At 36.4% G+C, this 23,495-nt stretch overlaps 1 protein-coding gene across 2 annotated transcripts in view; it reads left to right on the top strand.

The window, feature by feature from the left end:
- The first annotated feature begins 833 nt into the window (after nt 1-833).
- The window catches only part of COL11A1 (collagen type XI alpha 1 chain), a 218,411-nt gene continuing 195,749 nt past the window's right edge, over nt 834-23,495 (top strand). For both annotated transcript variants that reach the window (XM_031651327.1, XM_031651330.1), the window contains exon 1: nt 834-1,311. In XM_031651327.1, the coding sequence (XP_031507187.1) occupies nt 1,206-1,311 (106 nt within the window). In that variant the 5' untranslated portion in view covers nt 834-1,205. The remainder of the gene's footprint in view (nt 1,312-23,495) is intronic.

Raw genomic sequence — 23,495 nt, 5'->3', positions numbered from 1 at the left:
CCTTTTCTACACCCTCCTCAGTACCCCCTCATCCAGGATCAGAACAGAATCAGCTGGAAAATTAAATTACTCACCCTCTTAATGTCAGCTCCCATACATTTTTTCTTCCTCCTCCCTCAGAGTACAGTTCAACTCTTTTAAGTACAGTTCCTGAATGAACCTAGTGCTGAATTTAAATGTTTAAGAGATAAACCTGTCAGTTTCAGATCTCCAAAGAGGACTTCCCTACAAACTCGAGGTTTTGACCTCTAGGGTCCCTCCATGCCACCTTCATTCATTTCTTCTAATTATTGGGTTAAAAAAATAAAAATAAAAACACCTTTCAGAGTAGGCAGCGCAATGAGTCCACTGGTTCCACGTCTGCCATACGAAGCAGATTTTTGCACAAGGATAAGGTTACCGCCGCCAGCCCAGGACTCCAGCGGTGTGGCCGATCAGGCGCTGGACTCCTCCCCTCTCCCGCCGACGGGTGAGAGCTAACAGACGGGTGCAAGTAGACAAGTAGCTGTTTTTATTGAATACAGAAGCTCCTTGAAAACTCCGGGTGCTCCGGGGCTCTCCTGCAATTCCTTTCATTCCCAAAGTGCTGGAGCCAAGCACGCGTCCCGCGTAACTCCCTCCCATTTTTTCTCGGGGATTTGGTGGGCGAGGAGGGAGGAGAGGAGTGGGGAGATGGGGGGTGGCTGGTGGGCTGGTCCTGCCGGGAGTCCTCATTCTTGGGCTGAGGGAGGCGGGGGCGGGCTTGGGGCCGCCCAGAGGCGTGTGATTGGGTCTGACCCTCAGCCTGCTTGTCAGTTTCGCCCTGGGTGGGGGAGCCGGGAGCAGGGAGGGGAGTGGGCGGAGGAGGGGGCTGCCCGGAGCCTCTCGTCCAGCCCACTGACGGCATGAAGCCTTTAGGGGCACACAGTACTCTCAGCTTGTTGGTGGAAGCCCCTCATCTGCCTTCATTCTGAAGGCAGGGCCCGGCAGAGGAAGGATCGGAGGGTCCGGGCCGGCGGGGCCAACTCTGAGGGAGAGGAAGGGGGTAGAGACACGAAGAAAGCAAACCATCAAATTTAGAAGAAAAAGCCCTTTGACTTTTTCCCCCTCTCCCTCCCCAATGGCTGTGTAGCAAACATCCCCGGCAATACCTTGGAAAGGACGAAGTTGGTCTGCAGTCGCAATTTCGTGGGTTGAGTTCACAGTTGTGAGTGCGGGGCTCGGAGATGGAGCCGTGGTCCTCTAGGTGGAAAACGAAACGGTGGCTCTGGGATTTCACCGTAACAACCCTCGCGTTGACTTTCCTCTTCCAAGCTAGAGAGGTCAGAGGAGGTAAGAAAAAATGGATTTGGGGAGGTGGGAGATTGCCGTGGGTCTTACTCCTGCGCCCCTCCCCCCACCCCTTTACCCTTCCTCCCTGCTCTTCAAGGAAAAAAAAAAAAAAAAAAAAAAAAAAAGCAATTCCCTAAAATAAAATCCAGATTGTAGCTGCTACCAGGTTGGAATTGGAAATTGGAGAAAGAGATGGATGTAGGCGGGACAATAAAGGGAGAGGAGGTAGGTAGCAGGAAAAAAGATCTGTCAGGCGGAGAGCCTGCTGAAAATGCCCTTCACCACTTTTCAGTCTCTTTGAAAAGAGGAAAAATATTACCTTGAACACAAGGGCAGTTATACAAAGCTTTTGTTTGAGGCACAGTCTTTAGACTGCCCTTGGAACACATCTGGTTTCTTCAGATTCTAACTAATGGGAATATCTTTTTAAGGGTGAGCTGAGGAGAGAATATAAAGGGTATAAAATGAACCTTGATAAAGTTCTTTGTCTGCAACAAAGTGAGAAGCAGGCTGTTTTAGTTTCGGGGATATAAGAGAAACCAGGGGGGTGAATCTAGAAGATTAGGAACACTGTGTGTGTTTGGGGGGCGCGGGAGGGTCAATCTATTTTAAGTGGACAAAAATTGGCAGATTATTAGGAATAGGTTGAAGATAGGGAGAACACTTTCCCCTGAATTTCAGTGACTCCCCCCACCCCACCCCTCCGCTTCTTCTTGCAGGTTGGACGTGCAGTTCTCTTGGAGAATGATGAAAGTCGTCAAGCAAATGGGGTGGGGGCGGAGGACTAGGGATTGGGAGGGAAGGGGAGGGGGTGTGGGTGGGGTGGGAGGAGAGAGGTAAGGAAAAGTTCCTACGTGGCACCACCAAATATTCAATGGCCAGACCTGCTCGGAAGTCTGCAGCCCTGTCAGTACCCACGGAGGGAGAGCGACTTCACTCCTCCCTTCTGCCTTCTCCCTCCCTTCCCCCGCCCTTTCCTGAAAAGGCATCTGGCTGGAGCGGTCCGTTAGGTGCCTTAGAATCGGCTGGCAGGCGAACGCCTTTGGAGCTCAGGGAGCCCAGGCAGTTTAGAGTAGAAAGCAAGCTTTGTGAGGAGTGCAGAAAGAAGCTGGGAGATAGGAAGGAGGGTGACGAGGATGGGTCAAGGGAGATAAAAATGGTCAAGCCCAAATGCGTAGGCTTTAGCAGAAACCTGAGTCTGGCCTTGGGCCTAGATGCCAAGATCTGAGCTCTCCCTAACGGGAGTCTGCCCTCCCGGAGGCCGATCTCTGCGACCAGATTATTCCTTCCACACGCTTAGTGACTGTCAGCTTCCCAAGTAGCAGGCAGCGCTAAATTATTCCCCCGGGTGATTTTTCCTGGTAAATGCAGTGAAATTCCCATTAGGACTATATTTGAATTTTGAAAGGATTTATTATGTTGATTAATTATGTTGATTCATTCATTTCCACATTTTCACGGATAGATAAGAGTCTTTGAAAGTGAAATCCATCAAAAAGTTTGTATTTTACTTTTAGTACCTGGTCACCGGTTGGATTGGTTCATTTTGTCAGCAGTTCTGCCCTCTGCTGGTTTTGTTTATTATTTAGAATTCCTGCATCTACCATGGGACTTGAGACCTCTGTGAGTCCTTCTTAACTACAGTAGTACTGAAAAAGGACCCTTGATAAAGGAAAAATGGATATACCATTTCTTTTTCAGCATGTTACATATGCATGTAAATGAAAATAATGTAATGGCAGCTATTTGTTTAAAATTATAGAAATGGAGAATTTCTTTGGTGATAAATGAAATACAAGCTCTGAGAGACACTTTTGCATGAATTCAGGGATTATTTTACTGAAGATATTTATTTTTATTTTCCACATTGAGCCTTTCTGTAAAGATCGATGGATATTTTTAAAAATCACATCTCTGTACTTTTAATGAATACATTTTCTATTTTCAGTCTAGCAACATACCTGAAACACTTTTAAATAGCATCCCAGTACCACATCAAATAAATGATGGGAAAACCCCTTTCCCTATTTTTATAAAACCAAGTAATGATAGAAATAGCAAAGCATAAGGATTAGATTTTGTTGGATTTCTTCTTGATGAAATGCCCTGAAAGTTATGTGATAGTTTAGATATTTATATTGTAAGATTTTGGAATGTGTTTTATCAAGCTGTTTGGTGCTCATTGCTCCTGGGAGGCCACATGTTAACATAAACCCACTTTTGTAGGCATTCTTATCCCCAAATTAACTTCAAAAAGGGAATAATAGTATATTAATGCTTAAAAAGGAAACATTGGCTACAAAGCCTGAATCATCACACAAGGGAAACATAAACCCAGTGTCCAGTTCTGAGAGTAGCCTTTAGATTTGTGGTTGAAGTAAGAAGTAAGATTTTATACCAGTTTCTAAATAAAGATATTATATCCCAGCATCATACTATGGCATTGATATCACTGAGGTACAGTGATAAGGTTTGGATATTAAGTACAAAGATAATTTAAAGCAGATCCTACTTTTATATAAAATTAAAACATTAAAGCATTAAAACATCTGGGTTCAAAACAAAGTTAGACTCTAGAGAAAATAATATAGAGAAAGTTTCTTGGAAGTGAATGGATTAAATAAAATTTATGACTTCATACCTAGTCATATCATTTTCTTTGAAAAATCAAACTATAACTTGGAAATATTTATTATACTCATTAAAAATCAATTCTTGCTTTGATTTAGAACAATAAGGTTAAGTGTGATTTGTATAAATATTTATTTACATTAACTTCAATTTTATGTTTCATATATATATTTATTGTTAAAATAAGTGATGTATCTCAGTGATTTATTGATATTCTTTGGCAGTTAGTCCACTGCTTACTATTCACAAGAGGTGGGGTTTACCTGGAATTCATAGTGACCATACTTTGATTATGTTAAGATAAATGAGTTTATGTAAGGGTTTTAAGTAAGAGTTAGACTTAGCTATAATCATGTACTAACAAAAAATCTAATTGAATCAGTTTTTACTAATCAAAATTACATATAACCTTTGGTGGTTAAGCCAATACTGTGTCTTGTAAAAAGCTGATCAAACTTGGAACTTTGAAAGCTTGTCAGGAATTGATAGTGAGTCCTGTAGAAGTGTTGTTTTGAGTGCCCGGGATCAGCAGGTGAAATGGTCCTGGCTTCCAGAGTATGTGCTAATTCAACCTTGCAAAGATATCAGATTTGTCCATTTGTTTCCTTAATCAGAAATCAGAAACTCAGATATGCTTCTGATAAGAAATGCAGTGTTTGCTAAACTTATTAATATTATGTTTTTCCATTTGTTTTTTAAATTCAAAATTTATCAGGACTATAATAGAGAAATAACATAGAATAAAGAGAAACACCTTTCTGCATGCTTTACACACATAGCCTCAGTTTAGGTGGCACAGATTCTTTTATCTAATTGTCCATTAGTTTTGAAATTAAGTTTCTTAATATCTTAAAGTGCCAATTTGCTTCATAATTAATACTTAACTGAGGTGGTACTTTATAGAAGTTATTCTCTAAAAGGTAATTGTATAGTTTTAAACAAAGTTAGGCATTAGCAAAGTGAGAAATGTATTTACATAACATAATTGCTTAAAATTTAGTTAATTTTTTTAGGTTTTTTATTTTATTCAATTTGTGACTAAAATAGAAGAACCACATGGTTGTTCAAGTTATCCCTAAAATACAGTAAAGCAAAATCTCCTCTTTTCAAATTTATGGGTTGGATTTCTAGCTAAGAAAAAATGTATAAATAGTCACCTTTCTTTTCTAAACATTTGCTTTTTCCTGGGATAAATTCTCTTCACTCTGATTCATGTAGTAAGATGCTGCCTATTTCATGATAACGAGGATTCAAATCAAGTTTGGTTGAGAGTCTCTGTGTAATACAAAGATGAATTTTTAAAAGGTTAAAAAAAAGGGTGTTTAGATAAGATTTTTAAAAGAGAATGCTAGCACTAGAAATTATAGAAATTGTTGATCAATCTTACCTTCTCAATAAATGGGGAAACTAAGGCACAAAATGTTATCAGCTGAATACTCTTCCTCATAAAAAATATTCCTGTAATATTCAAAGTTTTTCTGAGCAGATTGAAGACCTGTACTAGTGATCAAAAGAATTTTAAATGATAGAAGTCTGGGACGATGAAATGAGAGGAGAGAGCTTAGTAGTGCGAGTTCTAATTAAAGTTTTATTTTGGATTGTCAAAACACCTGAAACTAACATAAGTACCTTTTAACTCAAGAATAAATTGACAGTTAGTTTATAGGAAATACTCGCTCTTAATGGACTACCCTGATATCTGTTGTGCGATCAACAACTATTACAAATTTAATTACCATATGTGAAATTGCAAGGCAGTAAAAGAGAAATAATTCGATACACTATTGCTATATTTATTTACAGAAGTCTGAAATTACTAGACCGTATATGTGCTAGAGTTTAGATTAGTGAAAAGGTAGATATAGTGAAAATGCCTTATATAAAGAAATTTAAATAGAACATAGTTACGGAATGCATTTAAAAAATACTCTATTTACTACGTTTGAAAAAAGGTAATTTTTGATCATTTGTATTCCTAACTATGTGATTTTATAAGATTATCTACATCAGAGTAGAAGGTGTAATACTCTATTCGTTGCTGTGTTAAGAACATAGTTTTGTATGCTCTCTAAAGTTGTTAATGGAAGACTAGGTCCAACTTTGAATTTCTAAGAAGCTAAGAAAATTATAAAAAATGGCAAATTTCTGATATTTTCATGTTAATTTTAATTGGATGACATAGTTTATATATACAATATGGCTTTTATTAATGTCAAATAATCATTATGACACACTTATGTGTTAATAGATTTAAAAAAAAAACAGAAGTGGCAAACTTTAGAAAAAAACATGAGAGAACGTAGTAGTGCAAGTTCTAATTAAGGTTTTCATTTTGGATTGTCAAAGCATCTGAAATTACTGTAACTACCTTTTAGCTTAGGCATAAATGGGCAGTTAATTTATAGGAAGTACTCACTCTTAATAGGCTACCATGATATCTGTTGTGTTGTCAACAACTGTTACAAATTTAATTACCATATGTGAAATGGCAGGGATGTAAGGGAAGAAAAATTTGATTTTCTATCTCAACATTTACTTCTAGAAGTTCAATCTTCAACTAGTATTCCTACCAAATTAAGAGTCTTTTCTGTCTTTAGGGAAAAGCAACACATGACCATAAGGTCCTGAAGATTATACTGTGAAAGCATTTATATAGAGTTTTTATACTCACAAGTAACTATACCAATTTGTATAAATATGGAGTTTAAAAAATGCTGAGACATCTCCATCATTGTACATGATTTTTAATGATTATCTTTAGGTATTTAAAAGCCAGAATTTCATTAAATACACTTTTATTTTCTCCTTACCTTTGGAGAAATAATTAAGCATGGTTGGCCTAATCATTAGGAATTCAAGGCAACGGCAAGTGGGGACTGAGCGTTGGTCAGCATTTCTGCTTTTACTCCTTCACTTCCCTCAGGTAATACTGGGGAAATATGACCTGAGTTGGGAGTGGTGAGAGAGGAAACCAAACTTTTTCTTTTTTGACCATTCAAGTTTTCTTCCTTAGCAAAGAAGAGAGGTATATGCAGATGTTATAAAAAGTTGCAGTGTTCCCTAAGTTCTTTCACTAAAGAGTCAACTTTAAATGCAGTTTTCAGTGTAACTTTTAGTATACATTAATTCACTTTCTACATGAGGACATATTCCTTCTAAATCATCTTGCAATTTAATTCAAAACCTAAAGATTTTTTTTTCCAATTTTAAAATACTTTCTGTTTTAGAATGCATCTAATGTATTTCTTTCTCCCTCCTTCAAAACCCTAATATGGTTTTATTGATATAGGTAAGTGTATTCTTTTATACATTCAGTTGTGTCCGAACTCAACATGAATAATACTAGCTCGTAGCAAAGATGAAAGACAATTTTAAAGTGATTTAGTGAGTAATATCTATTTATCAGTTGCAGTCTTTGGCCTACTACTGACTTGGCTAGTGGTTCTTTAGACATTGGCTGATCACCAGACCTACTGTTATCTGGTAAAATAAACTCTTTGCTTGCTGCGCATGGAATTAGAGACAGTGCTATTAATTTAGGAGAAAGAACTCAGAGAAAGGAAAGGTTATCATATTTCAGAGTAAGAGACCAGCTTAAATACGACTTGACAATTGAGAACTAAAACAAACCTGTGTAAAAGTGCTTTAGCACAATCAACTTTTGCAATCCCCTCAAACCTTCTTTTTTTTTTTTTTTTTCTTAAAAAGCATTTCTTTCTTATTTTAACCAAATTTAATTGCTCTTGAATGGCTCTGTACTGTACAGGCAAATGAAGGTCCCTATTCATAGAACTTGAGCGCATAGAGTATCAGGGGAAGCTTCCTTCCTCTGTTTGACTGGTAAACTGACATCCGGGCTTAAAGGAGTGAACCTTAGACTGTGTGAGGTAGTTGGCTTTCCTTCCTCACTCAGATTTTCACATAGACTTCCTGAAAGGATGACTGCCAGAAAGAGCAGTAGTCGGTGAATGAGAACATTTTCATACTTGGTGCTCTTAGATACTTGGTGCTCTTTCATACTTGGTGCTCTTAGATAGCTCTGCAGAGAAAGAAAAAACACAAATACTACAGTGGTGTCTGTCTTTCCTTTACTTCTGTCCTTAGAGTCTAAGAGTGGAGTTCAACCTACTACTTACTGTCACTCTTCTATTTGAATGCAAATGAAACTTCACAGTATTTCACTGGCTTTTAGGATAAGTTTGTTGTCTAAGTGGCTTAGAGTGCCCTTTGGGATGTGGCCTATCTTTATGTCCAAGCCCATGACCAGCCATTTCCTACCTCCCCAAGCCCACTTCCATTTACCTTGTACTGAGTGATGTTAAACCTCTTGCCTGTATTCTCCCCTATCTTTGAACACTCTCCCTGGAACGTATATCTCATTCTCTTCCATCAGCAAACACCTTCTCCTACTTTATACTTCAAAATTTAAGTAAAATATCATAGCTCTAGAAAACTTTCCCTTATATATCAAGGTGGATATAATAGTGAGCCCTAATACCGAATGCATGCTCAGTATGTGCAAGATTCTGCTATATGCACTTTCATAGAGAATCTTATTGAATTGTGACAGTTTTCCTGGAAGTAAACTGATATCAAAATACTGATTTTACCCATGAGATAACTGAAAAACAGAGAAGTGAAAGATTTTGCCTAAAGTCACACAGCTAGTAAGTAGTAGGCCCAGAATTTGAATGCTGCCAAGCTTTCTCCAGGGCCTTTGCTTTTGACCAGACCACTTGTCTATGTTTACTTTGCTGGGTGTTCTAATGCTTCTACACAGCCTCCTAGACTTGTCTTATGATTATGGTGCCCTGGGGCCCAATATTAATGTACACATCATGCAGCTAAACCCCAGAAAATATCAGGTCATTGGGTGAATAACTTGACTGCCTTCAAGGAGAAATATAAGGAGGTTCTGGTAAAAGGTGATGTCAGAATCCAGATAACTCTTCAGCCTGCACTTAAGTTCGGTGGTGGAGATCATATTACTCTTACCATTTTATGGACAAACCTAAGCCTCAGTGGTAGTGGAGAACTGAAAGGAGAGTTTCTGGGAGCCATTAAATATTACTTTTGTTCCTTTGACTAACTTAAGGAGAAGCTGGCAGATGCATCTATTAGTATTCACGGTTCCAGTTGTGGTTGGCTTGGTTTCATTAAGTAAAATAACTCTTATAGATCATTGCTTGTCCTAATCGGGATCCATTGCAAGGATTGTCAGGCCTTATTCTGCTTTTGGGGATTGATGTACGGGAGTTTTCTTATTGTCTTCAGCATAAAAATGTCAGACTTGATTATCCAAAAGCTTTTTTGGAGCGTAATCAACTGAGAGAATGTAACATCATTATTTTAAAAATTACTCATTTATATGTCAGTCTTCTTCTAGGAGTTCCTGGGTGGGTAGTGACTGTGATCTAGTTTTATTTGTGTCCCCGGTGTCTACCATGGTGACAAAATACACAACATTGATAATAGTAACTGTTTAGGTTAATTATATTCTTGTTTTACCCAGAAGACTGGAACAAGATTAAAATTGGGTTAGCTTGGAATGGTGTGAACTGAAAGTTTGAGGACCTCCTCAGGACCTCCTCAGATTATGGTGTTAGTAGTGACATGAGTAGTGACTCCTCCTTTTTAAATTCATTTTCTAAAAGTAAATAAATTGCAATTTACCTCTAGTTTTTTCATATGGAAAACAGTTTTGCATTTTCTCCAAAGATGCCTCTGAATATTTTTTGCTACAGACTGACTGTATTACCTCCAAAACTTTGTTTTGTTAATACCTTAAGATATGAAGTGGTATTGACAGTAGCACAAATAATAATTTTACTTTTCTACTAGTGAACAAGAAAGTTTAATCTGAGAATAATATCAATCTGTAAAATTGATAATTGGAAATAGTCCTCTCATATATTCATTATTGAATCTTTCATCTCACATTGGTATGCTATTGGGGATTAGTTGTCTGACTTTGCTTATAAACTATTAGAAATAGAGGTTTATCCATATATATGTTCATATATATGTATATATGTGTATATATATGTTCATATATATGTATATATGTGTATATATGTTCATATATATGTATATATGTGTATATGTATGTACATATATATGTATATATGTGTATATATACATGTATATATATATGAATGTGTGTGGGTGTAAGTGCATATGTGTATAAAGTATTTTATGATTATTTCAATAAACTCATTCTTCAAGTTAGGAAATAAATTATATATTTTACATATATTGGAATTATTGTATTATGAAGTACCATCTCCAAACAAGAAACATATAGATCTTCGAAGTGCTTAATAAGATTAATAAACAATAGTTGTAAAAATCTTTTGGAATATAGTTACATAGTTTTTATACTATATTGCTATCCATTGTATATTTTAGTTACACTAAAATCACTGGTATAGGTATATTTATCTGCTTTATTTCATGTGTTCAAAGCATCTAGAACAGAATCCATCACATAGTAGGCATTTGATAAAACTTTGCTGAATGAAGTGAGGGCATTGTTGACATTGCTAATGACTTGATTGTCCATAACCTAACCACCTGAGATGTGATATATAGTTATGTGTATCACCTACTCTCCATGTCTACAGAATTATCTTGAACCAATTTCTGCTGATATTATTGTGATTTACTGAGACTATCAGTCTCTATTTTGCCTCCAAGACAACCTATGACCTCTACCCTAAGCACTCTCCCACTTTGTTATTTCTAAAAGTAAAAATTATCTTTGCTTGAGATTTAGATATTGTCTCCTCTGGAAATAACTTTCTTCAATCATCGAAGATTGGGTTAGTTAGCCTGGCATAACATTATAAAGCACACTGTACTTACCCAAAACTGAAATACTTATCTAAAAACATTTTTGATGGCATAATGAAAGCAGGAAATACATATTTTTCACCGATGCAAATCATTCTGGCATCTGTCGCCATATCTGGAGCAAAATAGATAGCCAATAAATATTTGTTGAATGAATGAACTCATAAGCAAGATATTTTCAATAAAGTCAAGAGGACAGGGGTCCGTGGCTTAGTATCACAATTATTTCCAATCCTAATGCTGAGGATTTTGATGAAATAGTATTTTATGACATCCAAGCATAGATGGTTTATAAAGTTTCACAGATAATGTTGATGCAGAAGCAGGGGTTTACAAACCATCTGTAATAGGAAACAAACATATACATAAATAGAAATGTGTCTGGCTTGTATAACTAGGCACTGGAAGTCAAGTGAAAGGTTGTTCATCATAATGTGCAAATTATTTGATAAATATGCTGTTGTTAAACAGTAGTGGCTCTGCAGTAACTGAATTGAGGAAATCAACTAATTACAATGTAGAAAATGCTTTCTTTTCATCATTCTCTCCAGAGAATGTAATAAACTAAATGCCAATAAATATTGTTCTTCTCAGCATTAAAGTCAAGTGGTTATATTGGAAGTGTAATTTTAGTTTTATAATACACCTTTTTTTAAACAGCCTTGGTTATTTGTAAATTAGAAATGCTATACTTTTAAAATATCACACTCTCAACTAGTTTGTGTTCTTTTCTTCACCATACTCGGAGTTGTGATGCTATTTTTGCTTTCCATTTTCAGCTCAAGCTTTTATGATATAAAAATGTTCAGGATTGAGGCTGTTCGATAACCGTAAAAGTTAAATGACTATCTTCTGTGTTAATCACAGTGTTAAGTGCTGTGGCTATACAGACAGTATGATGATCTCTATTCTCATGGAGTGAAAAGCTAATTAATACATGCAATTATTCATTTACTTATTCAACAAATATCTGTTAAATACCTATTAAATGCTCTTCCTAAATTCTAAACTAATTCATTCATTTCATTGTATATTCAACAAGTACAGGTTAAAAGCTCATTATAAGCTAAAGGAAGTTGGTTACAAACCTGCCTCAGAGTGATTATAGTCTACTTGAGGAGACAGTAATTAATCAAATAGGGGCACAAGTAAATATAAAACTACAGCTATGCTAGATGCTTTGAAGGAGAGGTGTATGGTTCCTGGAGAATACAGAAGAGAAGTTCAGTAAGGTCAAAGAAAGCTTCCCTGAGAAAGTACCAGTTGAGCATTGAATAATTAACTAAAGTGAAGAGGAAAGAGCATTCCAGGAAGTGATGTGAAGGCCTTTATGAAGGGAGAATGACACCATAAGGGATTTGAAGAAAGGACTTGAAAAATGGCATTGTGTCTGGAGAAGCAGCAGTGGGGGTAAACGTGAGATGGTGCTGGGGAAGGAGGCAGGGGACACATCCTAAGGATAGGTTTTTCTGCATAGCGTGGAAACATGCCACTAATTGAAAAGTACAAGTAAACTGCCAAATTAGCAGGGTCAGTGCATGCTTTGATATCTACACACAACTTGGTTGTCCCACTACCATTGGATCCTCTGACAGTCAGTGAACTGGGGTCATGCTGTTTTTTCTGGAATAGCCAGCCCCACTGTAAAGTTACCTGGGGTTCTCAATAGTAATGAGTACATTTAAGTCACACTTTATATGGAGCTATGGTCCTGTAGTCTTGCCAAATATATAACTAAACCTCCACTTCTATAAGGGTGTATGAAAGAAATGTTAAAGTAAAATCTGCTATAAGACAAAAACATCACTTAGCATTTCTAAACCTTACATGACTGTCCTTGTTATTACCCAAAGTATAACAGCTTTTAGAAAAAAATGGCAAATAATGATTTTTGTTTCTTAGGATTAATATGTGAAGTCATGATCTCTATTTTGATTATATGAGAGTACCAACTGTTTATTGTCAGCATTGTTTTAAATGTTAAAGGTCTCTTTGAGTGGAAATTATTCAAACAGAATTTTAAAGTAATCATGTCATTGATTAATTAATTGTAGCTCTGGATAGCATTGGTCAACTCCTACAGTTTTATTTCTATCCTGCTTTACCCTGAACTTCAGACTTGCATACTTGACTGCCTACTCAGTGATTTCTAACAGTATTTATGAAGTCATCTCACACTTAGTATACCCAAAACTGAATTGCAGAACTCCTCTCCTAAAATCTGTTCTTCTCTTAGTCTTCTCCATCTCACTTAATGGCAACCCAATCAATCATGATGTTCCAGCTACGAATCTTGAAGTTAGCTTTGACTCATTTTCTCTCTTATCTCCTTTTCTACCTATCAGCAACTCCTGTCTGCTCCACTTTCAGAATATATGTAGAATCTGACCCGTACTTTCTGTCTAAGTCTAAGAAAGCAACATTTTATATCTGGAAAATTGCAGTTACTTCCCTACTGCCGCCTGATTCCACTCCAGTGCGCCTAAACTTTCTTCTCAACACAGCAGCCCCAGTGGTCTGAAAACATAAACTGAATGGAAAATCTCTGCACCTTCCTCTCAATTTTCTGTAAACCCAAAATTGCTCTTAAAAAAAAAAAAAAAAAAAAGTTGATTCTCATCGTCCTTCTCCCCTTACCCTTCCAATGGTTTTAAAATCCCATTTAGAATAAAATCTAGTCTCCCTGAACATTCCACAAGACCTATGCATTCAGTTCTCAATGTACCCTCACTTTTACTTCTCTGACCACATCTCTTTCATTCTTCTTTTCTTGTCCATGCCATCAATCTTTTTCATAGCACTATTCACATATTCACATCGAGTGCATACATATTCACATTGGCTTTTATATAATACAGAGTTTAAAATAACTTTACACAGAACTAAATTTCTTCAATCTGAATTTCAGCTATCTTTTTTTGGTTAATTCTCCATGCTCTCTATCCAAACTGAACAATATTTTCTGCTACACAGATTTACATGAGAAAATATCCAATGTACAAATGAAGGGACCTGAGCAGAAAAGAGAGCCAAAATATTAGGAAGTGGGTATGGGGGAGAATTTTTTTGAAAAAAGATCCCTTTGTTGGAGACATATTTGTCTCCTTGCATTTCCTTCAACATTCTGGGCCAACTATTGTCTTAGGTTCTTTGCACTTGTTTTTCCTTTTGCTTAGAATCCTATTCTGCAAAAATAACGGGATAGAGGAGCTTTCTATGACGTTGTAGACATTGCCCAAATATCATTTTCTTATTAAGGACTTGCCTGTACTTTTTGTTTGATATTATTTTCCAGGCCTTTGCAACCCTCCCTATAATCTTTTCCTGATTCATTTTTTCCCTGGTACTAATCAAATATTTTTTCATGTATAGAAAATAATGGTGCATTGAAAGATACTGAGTTTGCGTTAATTTTCGATGTAAAATGTGAAATTAGATAATTTTGGAATATAAATGTTGCCTTAAATTATTTAAGCCTTCAGATGTTAGCAGCATCTAGGCCATCTATATCCAATAATTCCCATAGTGTGTTATTCCATTTTACACAGTTATGCATAGTCAATATGAGAGCCAAATTCTACACAGTAAAGCATTTTTTCTTATTTGATGGACACTGTGCATATTAATTCAGGTGTTCTGAGAAATGACAACTCTATAGAAATGGTAGTGGCATTTTGTACTTTGTTTTGTTGGTTTAAGAGAACCATAGTGATGGCTACCTAGAAAGTAGTATTGCCCTTAATTAAAGATAAATTCAGAATCCTGTATTTTATGTAGAGTCGACTCTTGACCAACATGAGGGTAAGAGGAGCTAACCACCTGTGCATTGAAAATCCATGTATAACTTTTGACTTCCCCAAGACTTAATTACTAATGCCTGCCATTCACAGGAAGCCTTATTGATGAAATAAACAGTTGATTAATACATATTTTGCATGTTATATATATATATATATATATATAAATTTATGCTGTATTCTTATAATAGAGAAAAGAAAATGTTCTTAAGAAACATAAGGATGAGACAATATATTTAGTATTCATTAAATGTAAGTGGATCATCATAAAGATTTTCATTATTATCATCATCATCTTCATGTTGAGGAGGAGGAGGAAGACAAGGGGCTGATCTTGTTTCAGGGATGGCAGAGGCAGAAGAAGTGGAAGGGGAGGCAGGAGCTGGAGACACACCAGTGTAACTTTAGGGATATACATTGTAATTGCTGCCTTACTTTATGCTTTTTCATATCTCTAAAAAAAGTTTTCATATGATACCAATCCTTCTTCCACTGTTTTCTTTAATTTTAGTGACCATATCATAGAAGGATCTATCTGATAAAAGAAGCCAAAAGAAATCTTCAATAATCAGACCACTTCTGTCAGATTGTCTAATATCAATCTGTTTTCTGACACTGCTTCTTCTATTTCTTCTTCCCCATCTTCTGACACTGGTTTGGAAGCATTCATCCTCATCAAGTTGTCTTCTGCTAATTACTCCTGTGTGGTGTCTATTAGCTCTTGAATTTTTCCAAGATCCATACCTTGAAACCCTTTACCCCCACACCTCCACTTTTTTTTTTTTTTTTTTTTTTTTTACCAAGTCCACAATCTCTTTCCTGATTTCCTTGATTTGCTCTGCTGCAAATCCTATGAAGCCACGGATAACATATGGCCACAGTTTTCTTCAGGAGGAATTTATTGTTTCAGGCTTGATGGCTTTCAAGGCTTTCTCTGTAACAATGATGCCATCTTCAATGATGTAACCCTTCCAGACTTCCATGATGTTCTTTCTATCAGGGTTCTCCTCCAAAGCTTTGACAGTGCTTTCCGTAAAGTACCATGTGAGTGAGCCTTAAAGATTCTTATTACCCTGTGACACAGAGGTTGAATTACAGATCTATTTGTGGACAAGTAGGCCGCTTGGACACTTTTGTCACTGAATTCATGGGGTTGTGGGTGGCCAGGGGCATTGTCCAATATCAAAAGAACTTTAAAAGGCAGTTTCTTACTGGCAATATATTTTCCGACTTCAAGGACAAAATATTGATGGAACCACTCCAGAAAAAGAGTTCTTGTCCAAGCCTTCTTGTAGTACTACTGAAAGACAGGCGTTGATGTTTATCTTTTCCTTTCAAGGCTTGGAGTTAGCAACTTTATAGATAAGGGCTGCCCTCCTCATAAACCTGACTGAATTTGCACAGCAGTAGAATTAGCCTATTGCTTCTTACCTTAAATCTTGGTGCTTGCTCTTCTTCCTTCCTAGTAAATATCCTTTGTGGATTTTTTTTTTTTTTCTTTCCAGAATAGGGCTGTTTCATATGCATGAAAAAACCTGTTCAGGCGGGTATCCTTTCTCCTCAGTGGTTTTCTTAGTGGTATCTGGGAAATGGTTCGCTCCCTGTTCATCAATGAAAGCTGCTTCTCCTGTTATCTTGACATTTTTAAAGCCAGACCTCTTTCTAAAATTATCAAACAACCCTTTGTTGGCATTAAATTCTTCAGCTTTAGATTCTTAACCTTGCTTTTGCTTTAAGTTGTCATATAACAACTTCACTTTTTCTTGAATCATATTGAGCTTCATAGTTACATAATGGTTTTCTCATAGCCCCCCTCACCCACATAAAGCTGCATTTTCAATATAAGATTTTTAAAAAAGATGCTTTGCAAAACTGTGAGATTTTTGCAAATTACTGGCATAGATGCAGTGACCGATTCATAGATTTCTTTTCTTTTCTTTCTTTTTTAAATTTTTTTATTTAAACAATGATCCTTAGGCTGGACTCATTTATCTTGAAATGGCAGGCAACCACAGCAGACCTCAATCTATAGTACATATCAAACAATTCAACTTTGTGTGTGTGTGTGTGTGTGTGTGTGTGTGTGTGTGTGTGTGTGTGTGTGTGGACTTTTCTCTGCTTCTCGGGAGTATGTAAAACATTAGTGGCACTTCAGATAGGTTCCCTGGTGCTTTTCAAGGTTTACAATATTGCACTAAACATGATGAAAAGGACACGAGAACCCTGAGAGATCACTTTTTACAGAGATAGGCAATTTCCTAGAGAGATCCACTGCTCGTGTGGAGATGATATTTAAGCAGATACTTGCCACATTTCGGCTCACCACAATAGCAACAGGAGGTGGCTAACAAATGATTACAGTATACAGTATGCATTTCAGTTAATCTTATTCAGTTTTGATTTATTGCTGCATCTTTACATTTGTTTACATTTCGCTCCACTATGAATGGTGCCATGTATAATGGTGCCATGTATGATCTGTGTTTGTGTGCATAAGATTTGACAAATTTTGGCTTCTTATATTTTGTCTCTATTTTGTGGTAGTAAACCATAAAAGACTTGTATCTACATATATTTTGTGCGTTCATGACATACTTAACTTTTTCTTAATGTTTTTGATATTTTTAGGCTACTTTGTTCATCTGGAAGGTTTCTCAAATTGTCACAAATCTCCAAAAATGTTTTTTAAATTTTAAATTTGTGTATTGAAACAAATTCACAGATAACAGGACCTATATATTTCAAACTAGTATTGTTCAAGGGTCAACTGTATTTCTCCCAATCCCTAAATAGGTTAGAATTATAAACAGGCCACAATGGGATGCTGATACAGTTGATTTTGCTGGAAGTCACACTTTTTCATTAATTGCACTTCAGAATATTTTACTATGTATGTTTCTTGACCTTTCTAATTATGAATTTTACTATGCAGTTGGTTTTGTTTTAAATTGGAATTTTCCTGAAATTGTAAGAAAGTACATTTACATTTGTTCATTGGATTTCTATTTTCTGAGAAGGTAGTACTAATGGGCTTGTTAGGTGTTTGTTTTGATGAAATTAACAATAAAATTCCTAAAACTCCAGGTTACTGATTTATGTTTCTTTCTTATGTCATTCTCAGTTTGGTGCTATTCACTGTTTGAATATGAAATACCCAGTTTGTATACATTTGTTTATTTGTAGTATTTGTGTGTATATTAGTGTACATGTGGAGAAATAGATTAAGTAAACAGAGCATTATTAATGACAACACATCTTAGTTGATTATAGAACCCTTTGGGGAAAATTGAACTCTAAATAGTATTATGGAACGCTTCCCATGTCCTGTACTAATTAATGTAAACTATACAACTGCAAGGGCTTCATATATAATCTTACAGTTTACTAATGTATTTAGTTCATTTCTTTAATTTTGCACTTGTGTTGACTACAAAGATTAGATTGTAACATACAAATCAAACATCTGGTAATTTCATCCAAAAAGGGTTCTGCTGAGGGTAAGAAGTTTATGTAATTTTTATTGGCATTATTTGTGTCACATCATCATTTGAATACGAACTTCTATATCTTTTTAAATATAGGAGTATTTAGGTCAACGTGCTTAATTTTCTAATATTTTATATTCATATATAATTCATGGTTGTTATGTGGAATATATGTATCTAAAATAAATGAAAGAATAGTGTCAGAGAAAAGGGTCTACAATATTACATTTTTAAATCTTTAGTAAATAGCTCATATCAGGCCTACTGTGTTTAAGCTATACTTATATCAATTTCTATGCAATGCAAGGAAAAAAATAATGAAAAGAGAAAAATGCTAATGATATCAGTGTATTAATGTCAGTTTGTACTACAGGGAGTAATGAAGTGCTGAGCATGAAAATATAAATTTAAGATCTATTTGGTTGCTTAAGCTAAATTCCAGGAAACCTCCCGAGGTTGTTTGTATCTGAAATAACATATGAACATGCCGAAGAGATTGCTAAGAAGTACATAATTTTTATGGATGATTTTGAATGGACATTTACAGATGAAAACTGTTTAGTATTCTATTCAACTGCAGAGAACCTTCCCAAGGTAGTCTGAGGAAGCAGATAACAGGAATCAGTTTAATTATAGCTCTAGGGAAATGCAGATTGTGTTCATTGGAAGCATTAAAGATGTTCAAAAAGGTAGACATTTTCCAGGAATAATCATTTTAGATAATATTTTTATTGAATATGTATTATGTATTAGACATCATTCTAAGTTTAAAATTCTTTATAGCATTTAATTCTCAAAATGAGGCTGAATTGAGAAAACTAAGTCTTGGAGAGGTAAATAGCTTATCCAAAGTCATAGAACTAGTAAATGCTGAATTTGGGTTAGTTATTGGGCAGTTCTTACTGTGGAAGCTAGTTATTAGTTGTTGTTTATATGCTCGGCATGTCCCAGTTTTTAGGCTCGCTCTTAAGAGCCATCATGATTTTGAAATATGGCAGAATATTAGTAGTAGGAAAATTATAAGAAATAATCAATTGTCTATCCTTTTCTGTTTTGTGAGTCCTACATCTCACTACCACATGCTCATAGTAGCAATACTGGTTTTTTGACTGAGTGGAAGATGGCTGAGAACTTTCTTCTGTATTATTTTATTTTTATTAGTTCCATAATGGTATGCCTCATATATAGTCTGTGATGTAAGGTACAGGGTGAGAATAAGTGACTCTCAAGAAGTTGGGAAAGTATCTACATTAGGAAGGCTTTTTTTTTTTCTTTTTTCTTTTCTTTCTTTTTTTTTTTGAGACAAGGCCTCGCCCTGTCCCAGACTGGAGTGCAGTGGCGTGATCTCGGCTCACTGAAACCTCTGCCTCCCAGGTTCAAGATATTCCCCTGCCTCAGCCTTTGGAGTAGCTGGGATTACAGGTGTGCACCACTATGCCAGGCTAATTTTTGTATTTTTAGTAGAGACAGGGTTTCACCATGTTGGCCAGGCTGGACTTGAACTCCTGACCTCCTGATCCACCCACCTCGGCCTCCCAAAGTGCCGGGATTACAGGCGTGAGCCACCGCACTGCTTCACACCTATATTCTTGCCACACCTGAATCAAACAATGGCAACAAACAAACTTGGAAACCTCTTCAAGTTCTTGGTAAAGGTCACTTCCAATCCTCTTCCTTTCCTGTCTCAGATTGGTAGGAAAAATGCTTCAACTATGAGACAGGTTGTAGCTACTAATTTATTCATCCATTAAACATTTCTCTATTGATTATATACTGTGCTTCAGCTGCTATGTCTTTGCAATTTAATAGTGAATATCAATAGCACTGATGTTCACTGTCAGAGGGTTTACAGTGTATCGAGGGAGGCAGATGTTAAACAATAAATTCCATGCTTAACAGAGAGAGAAATATTAGCTGATGTGAGTATGTAACAAGAAAATCATGACCATAATTTAGACAGATGCGGTGCCTGAGAACATATAGCCTAGAGTCAAAGACATAATTAAGCAAGCAAACAAAATAGTGTAAGGTGATCTAAGGGGAAATACAGGACACTGGGATCATATAAAGAGGTCACATTATCCTCCTGGAAGGGCTAAGAATAAATCTCCTAGAATAAGGCATGCTTATATTTACACCAAAAGGTTGACTAGGTCTGAAGCCACCAAGTTTCAACCCTGGCCGCACATTGGACTCACCTGGGAAACTCAGAAAATATGGATGTCTGTACCCAATCATTCTACTTTATTAGCTCTGGGGTGGGTTCCAGGCATTCATAGGTTTTAAAAACTCTCCAGGTGATTCTATTGACAGGATTGAAAAATAAGTCAACTGTCCTTAACCAATTGAAGAAGGAATGGAAAAAATCTACAGATAAAGACAGCAAGGGCCGGGCGCGGTGGCTCACGCCTGTAATCCCAGCACTTTGGGAGGCCGAGGCGGGCGGATCACAAGGTCAGGAGATCGAGACCATGGTGAAACCCCGTCTCTACTAAAAAAAAATAGAAAAAATTAGCCGGGCGCGTGGCGGGCGCCTGTAGTCCCAGCTACTCGGGAGGCTGAGGCCGGAGAATGGCGTGAACCCGGGAGGCGGAGCTTGCAGTGAGCCGAGATTGCGCCACTGCACTCCAGCCTGGGCGACAGAGCGAGACTCCGTCTCAAAAAAAAAAAAAAAAAAAAAAAAAAGACAGCAAGGTACACCTTAGAAACTGAAAGTTATTCCAGTTCTAGTAATAAAAGTAAGGGTGGGCAAGTAGATGGCTCTTGGAGTTTGTGGCAGTGAACGCATGATGAAGATACGATTTTTCTCCAGTGGTCCTCAGCAGCCATGGTGCATCAAATCTGGAGAGCTAAATTTGCTTAGTGTTGATGTCTCCTTGGGCAAGCATGGGTGGTTTCCTTGAACTCTTTACTCTCTTTGTATCTGTGCTACCATATGTACTGTTTCTTTCCTTCTCTTCTCCATTGAGGAGCTCCTATTTATCTCTCAGGACTCAGCTTAAAAGGGCTAGGTAGTAGATATTTTAGCTGTTGTGAGCACACAATCTCTGTTACAGCTATGCAACTCTGTTGCAATACAAAAGCAACTATGGACAATATATAAATGAATGGGTGTGGCTATATGCCAATAAAAACTTTATTTATGAAAGCTGAAATTTCATATAGTTTTCATGTGTCACAAAATATTATCCTTTGATTTTTTTCAACCATGTAAAATGTACAATTATTCTTGTGTCATGTGCCATATAAAAATAGGCAGCAAGGAAATCTTAGCCCATAGGCATAGATTCCTCCACCAGCATTCTAAGGTATTGTTACAAAAACCAATTTAGTTCTGACAAAGACTCTTTGAAGTAAATATTTTTGTTATTCTCATTGTACTGATATAGAAACGGAGACCCGGAGTAGTTAAGTAATCTGTCCAAGTCACACAGATGCTAAGAGGCAGAGGTGGACTTAAGAAGCAGTCTTACCTTTATCATTGTAATGGTGCTGTTCAGTGCTGGTCATGGAAGTGTGCAAAGAAGCTTAGAGAAGGAATTAGAGATGAAACAATCAAAGTATTGTGAGAGTTACATCAATAATCTATATGGATGCTGAAGGCAACAACAAGGAGAAAGGATCAAAGACTTGGGATCAAACCGATCAGTGAAAGGGTGGGGGTGTTTAAGAGGTCAATAGAATACAATAAAAAGTATATATTAGGACCTAAAAAAATTTTGTTTTGATGCTAGATACCCTGAGTATTTCAGAGGAAGTTCCTTCCATATATTTTCACATTATCGTGTTTCACATTCAGCCAACATTTTATGTAGTCTGTGTGTGTTTGTGTGTGTATACCTGTTCCTTTCTAGTTTGCAAAAATTGACAAAGACAAGGCAAATAATTAAAAACAAGTGTGAAAAGTGCTATAACAGAGGTTAGCGGATCTAACCTAGCTTTGGGAGATAGAGAATGTTTTCTGCAGAAGATGCATTATCAGGTATATTCTTCTACTCCTTCAGGTGAGGTGGAGTGAAGTGTTTGAAACAGAGAGTAGGATTCATAAAGGCCCAGAAGCAAGCCAGAGAACATGGTGGATTCTGGAAAGACTGAGTTTAGTATGGCTAGAAAACTGAATGAGGACAGAATTAGGGACTCATCAGAGATAAGACTGTACATTCAGTGAGATTAGAGTGGTAGGATAAGTTGGAGTGTCCAGATATCCAAATTGTATATTCAAGGAATGTGGAAATCATCTGAGAGTCAGTGGGGTTCTTTGAAGGAATTTAAGCAGAAGAGTGACATGAGACATGGATTTTTGGAAGCTTAATCAAGCTGGTGGAATGAATATTGATGGGAAAAAGTATGGAACCCAGTTAAATGGCTATTTTAGTAGCACATGGGCTTGGATATTCTAGTCTCCCATTTAATAAACCTGTAGCTATTCAATAAAGGACAGGAAAACATAATTGAACAAAACGTTGTGCTGAATTGGATACATCTGAATTGCATACACATGGTTTGTGCCAGCAGTTGGCAACATAGAGATAATTAAAATATTAAGGTCTTTTAATAATTACTTTGAATATGGAAATTTTGCTTTTTTCATGTATCATATTTAGCCATAAAATTATTTCTTTAAATCTTTGAACAGTTGCAGTTAGCCAAATACAAAAAATAGCTTTCCAACATATATGTATGTATGTGCATAAAACAGTAGAATCCATTTAATGACAATTTATTAAATGCAATGTGTATGAGGATTATGAGATCAAATAACAGTCAGAATTTCAAAGTAGCTTAATTCATTATTTAGTTCACTTGAAATAAAATAATCTTAAGGACTTAATTAATGGAGTTTTACTTTTTTGTAACTTGAGATGCCTTTTTGGAAAAAGAAAAAGCTTTGTTGAAACCTTTATTATATGTCTCTACTTGTATTGTTTTTTGAGGTATGTACACTTGGAGAAAGTCATGGTGTTAAAAGATATATTGTAGACTTTGCGGTCCATTTTATGTGTTATTTACCTCTGTCCAATTGTGACTATGACAGTGGGGATGCATTCTTTCCCCCCCCCCCCCCCCCAGGAAGATTACAGCCTTCATAGATGTGTTAATGTCTATCCTCAAGTCTTTATTCAGTTCTACTTTGGAGAATGGCTTCAGAGCAAAAAGATGAGATAATTTAAGCAGATAAAGTGCTGTGGTTTTCAGAAACATTCTTCTTCAGAGTCATTTATGTACTAGAACAAGTAATGAGTTTAGTTTAAAATAAATATGAACATCATTGGGAAACAATTAACTGGCTCAAATGACATTAACATATTATATGTATGTTTTAAGTTTTTTTTGCAGAGTTTTTATTTTGGGGTGTAGCAGTTTGAGTGGTGAAGTGGAAGGAGCATAGAGTTGGTATTTACACAGATGTTAAGAGTAA

This window comes from Papio anubis, chromosome 1 (genome assembly GCF_008728515.1).
Source record: "Papio anubis isolate 15944 chromosome 1, Panubis1.0, whole genome shotgun sequence".
Taxonomy (NCBI): domain Eukaryota; kingdom Metazoa; phylum Chordata; class Mammalia; order Primates; family Cercopithecidae; genus Papio; species Papio anubis.
Note: the sequence above shows the minus strand (reverse complement) of the source record. Positions and strands in the feature narration are given on the sequence as shown.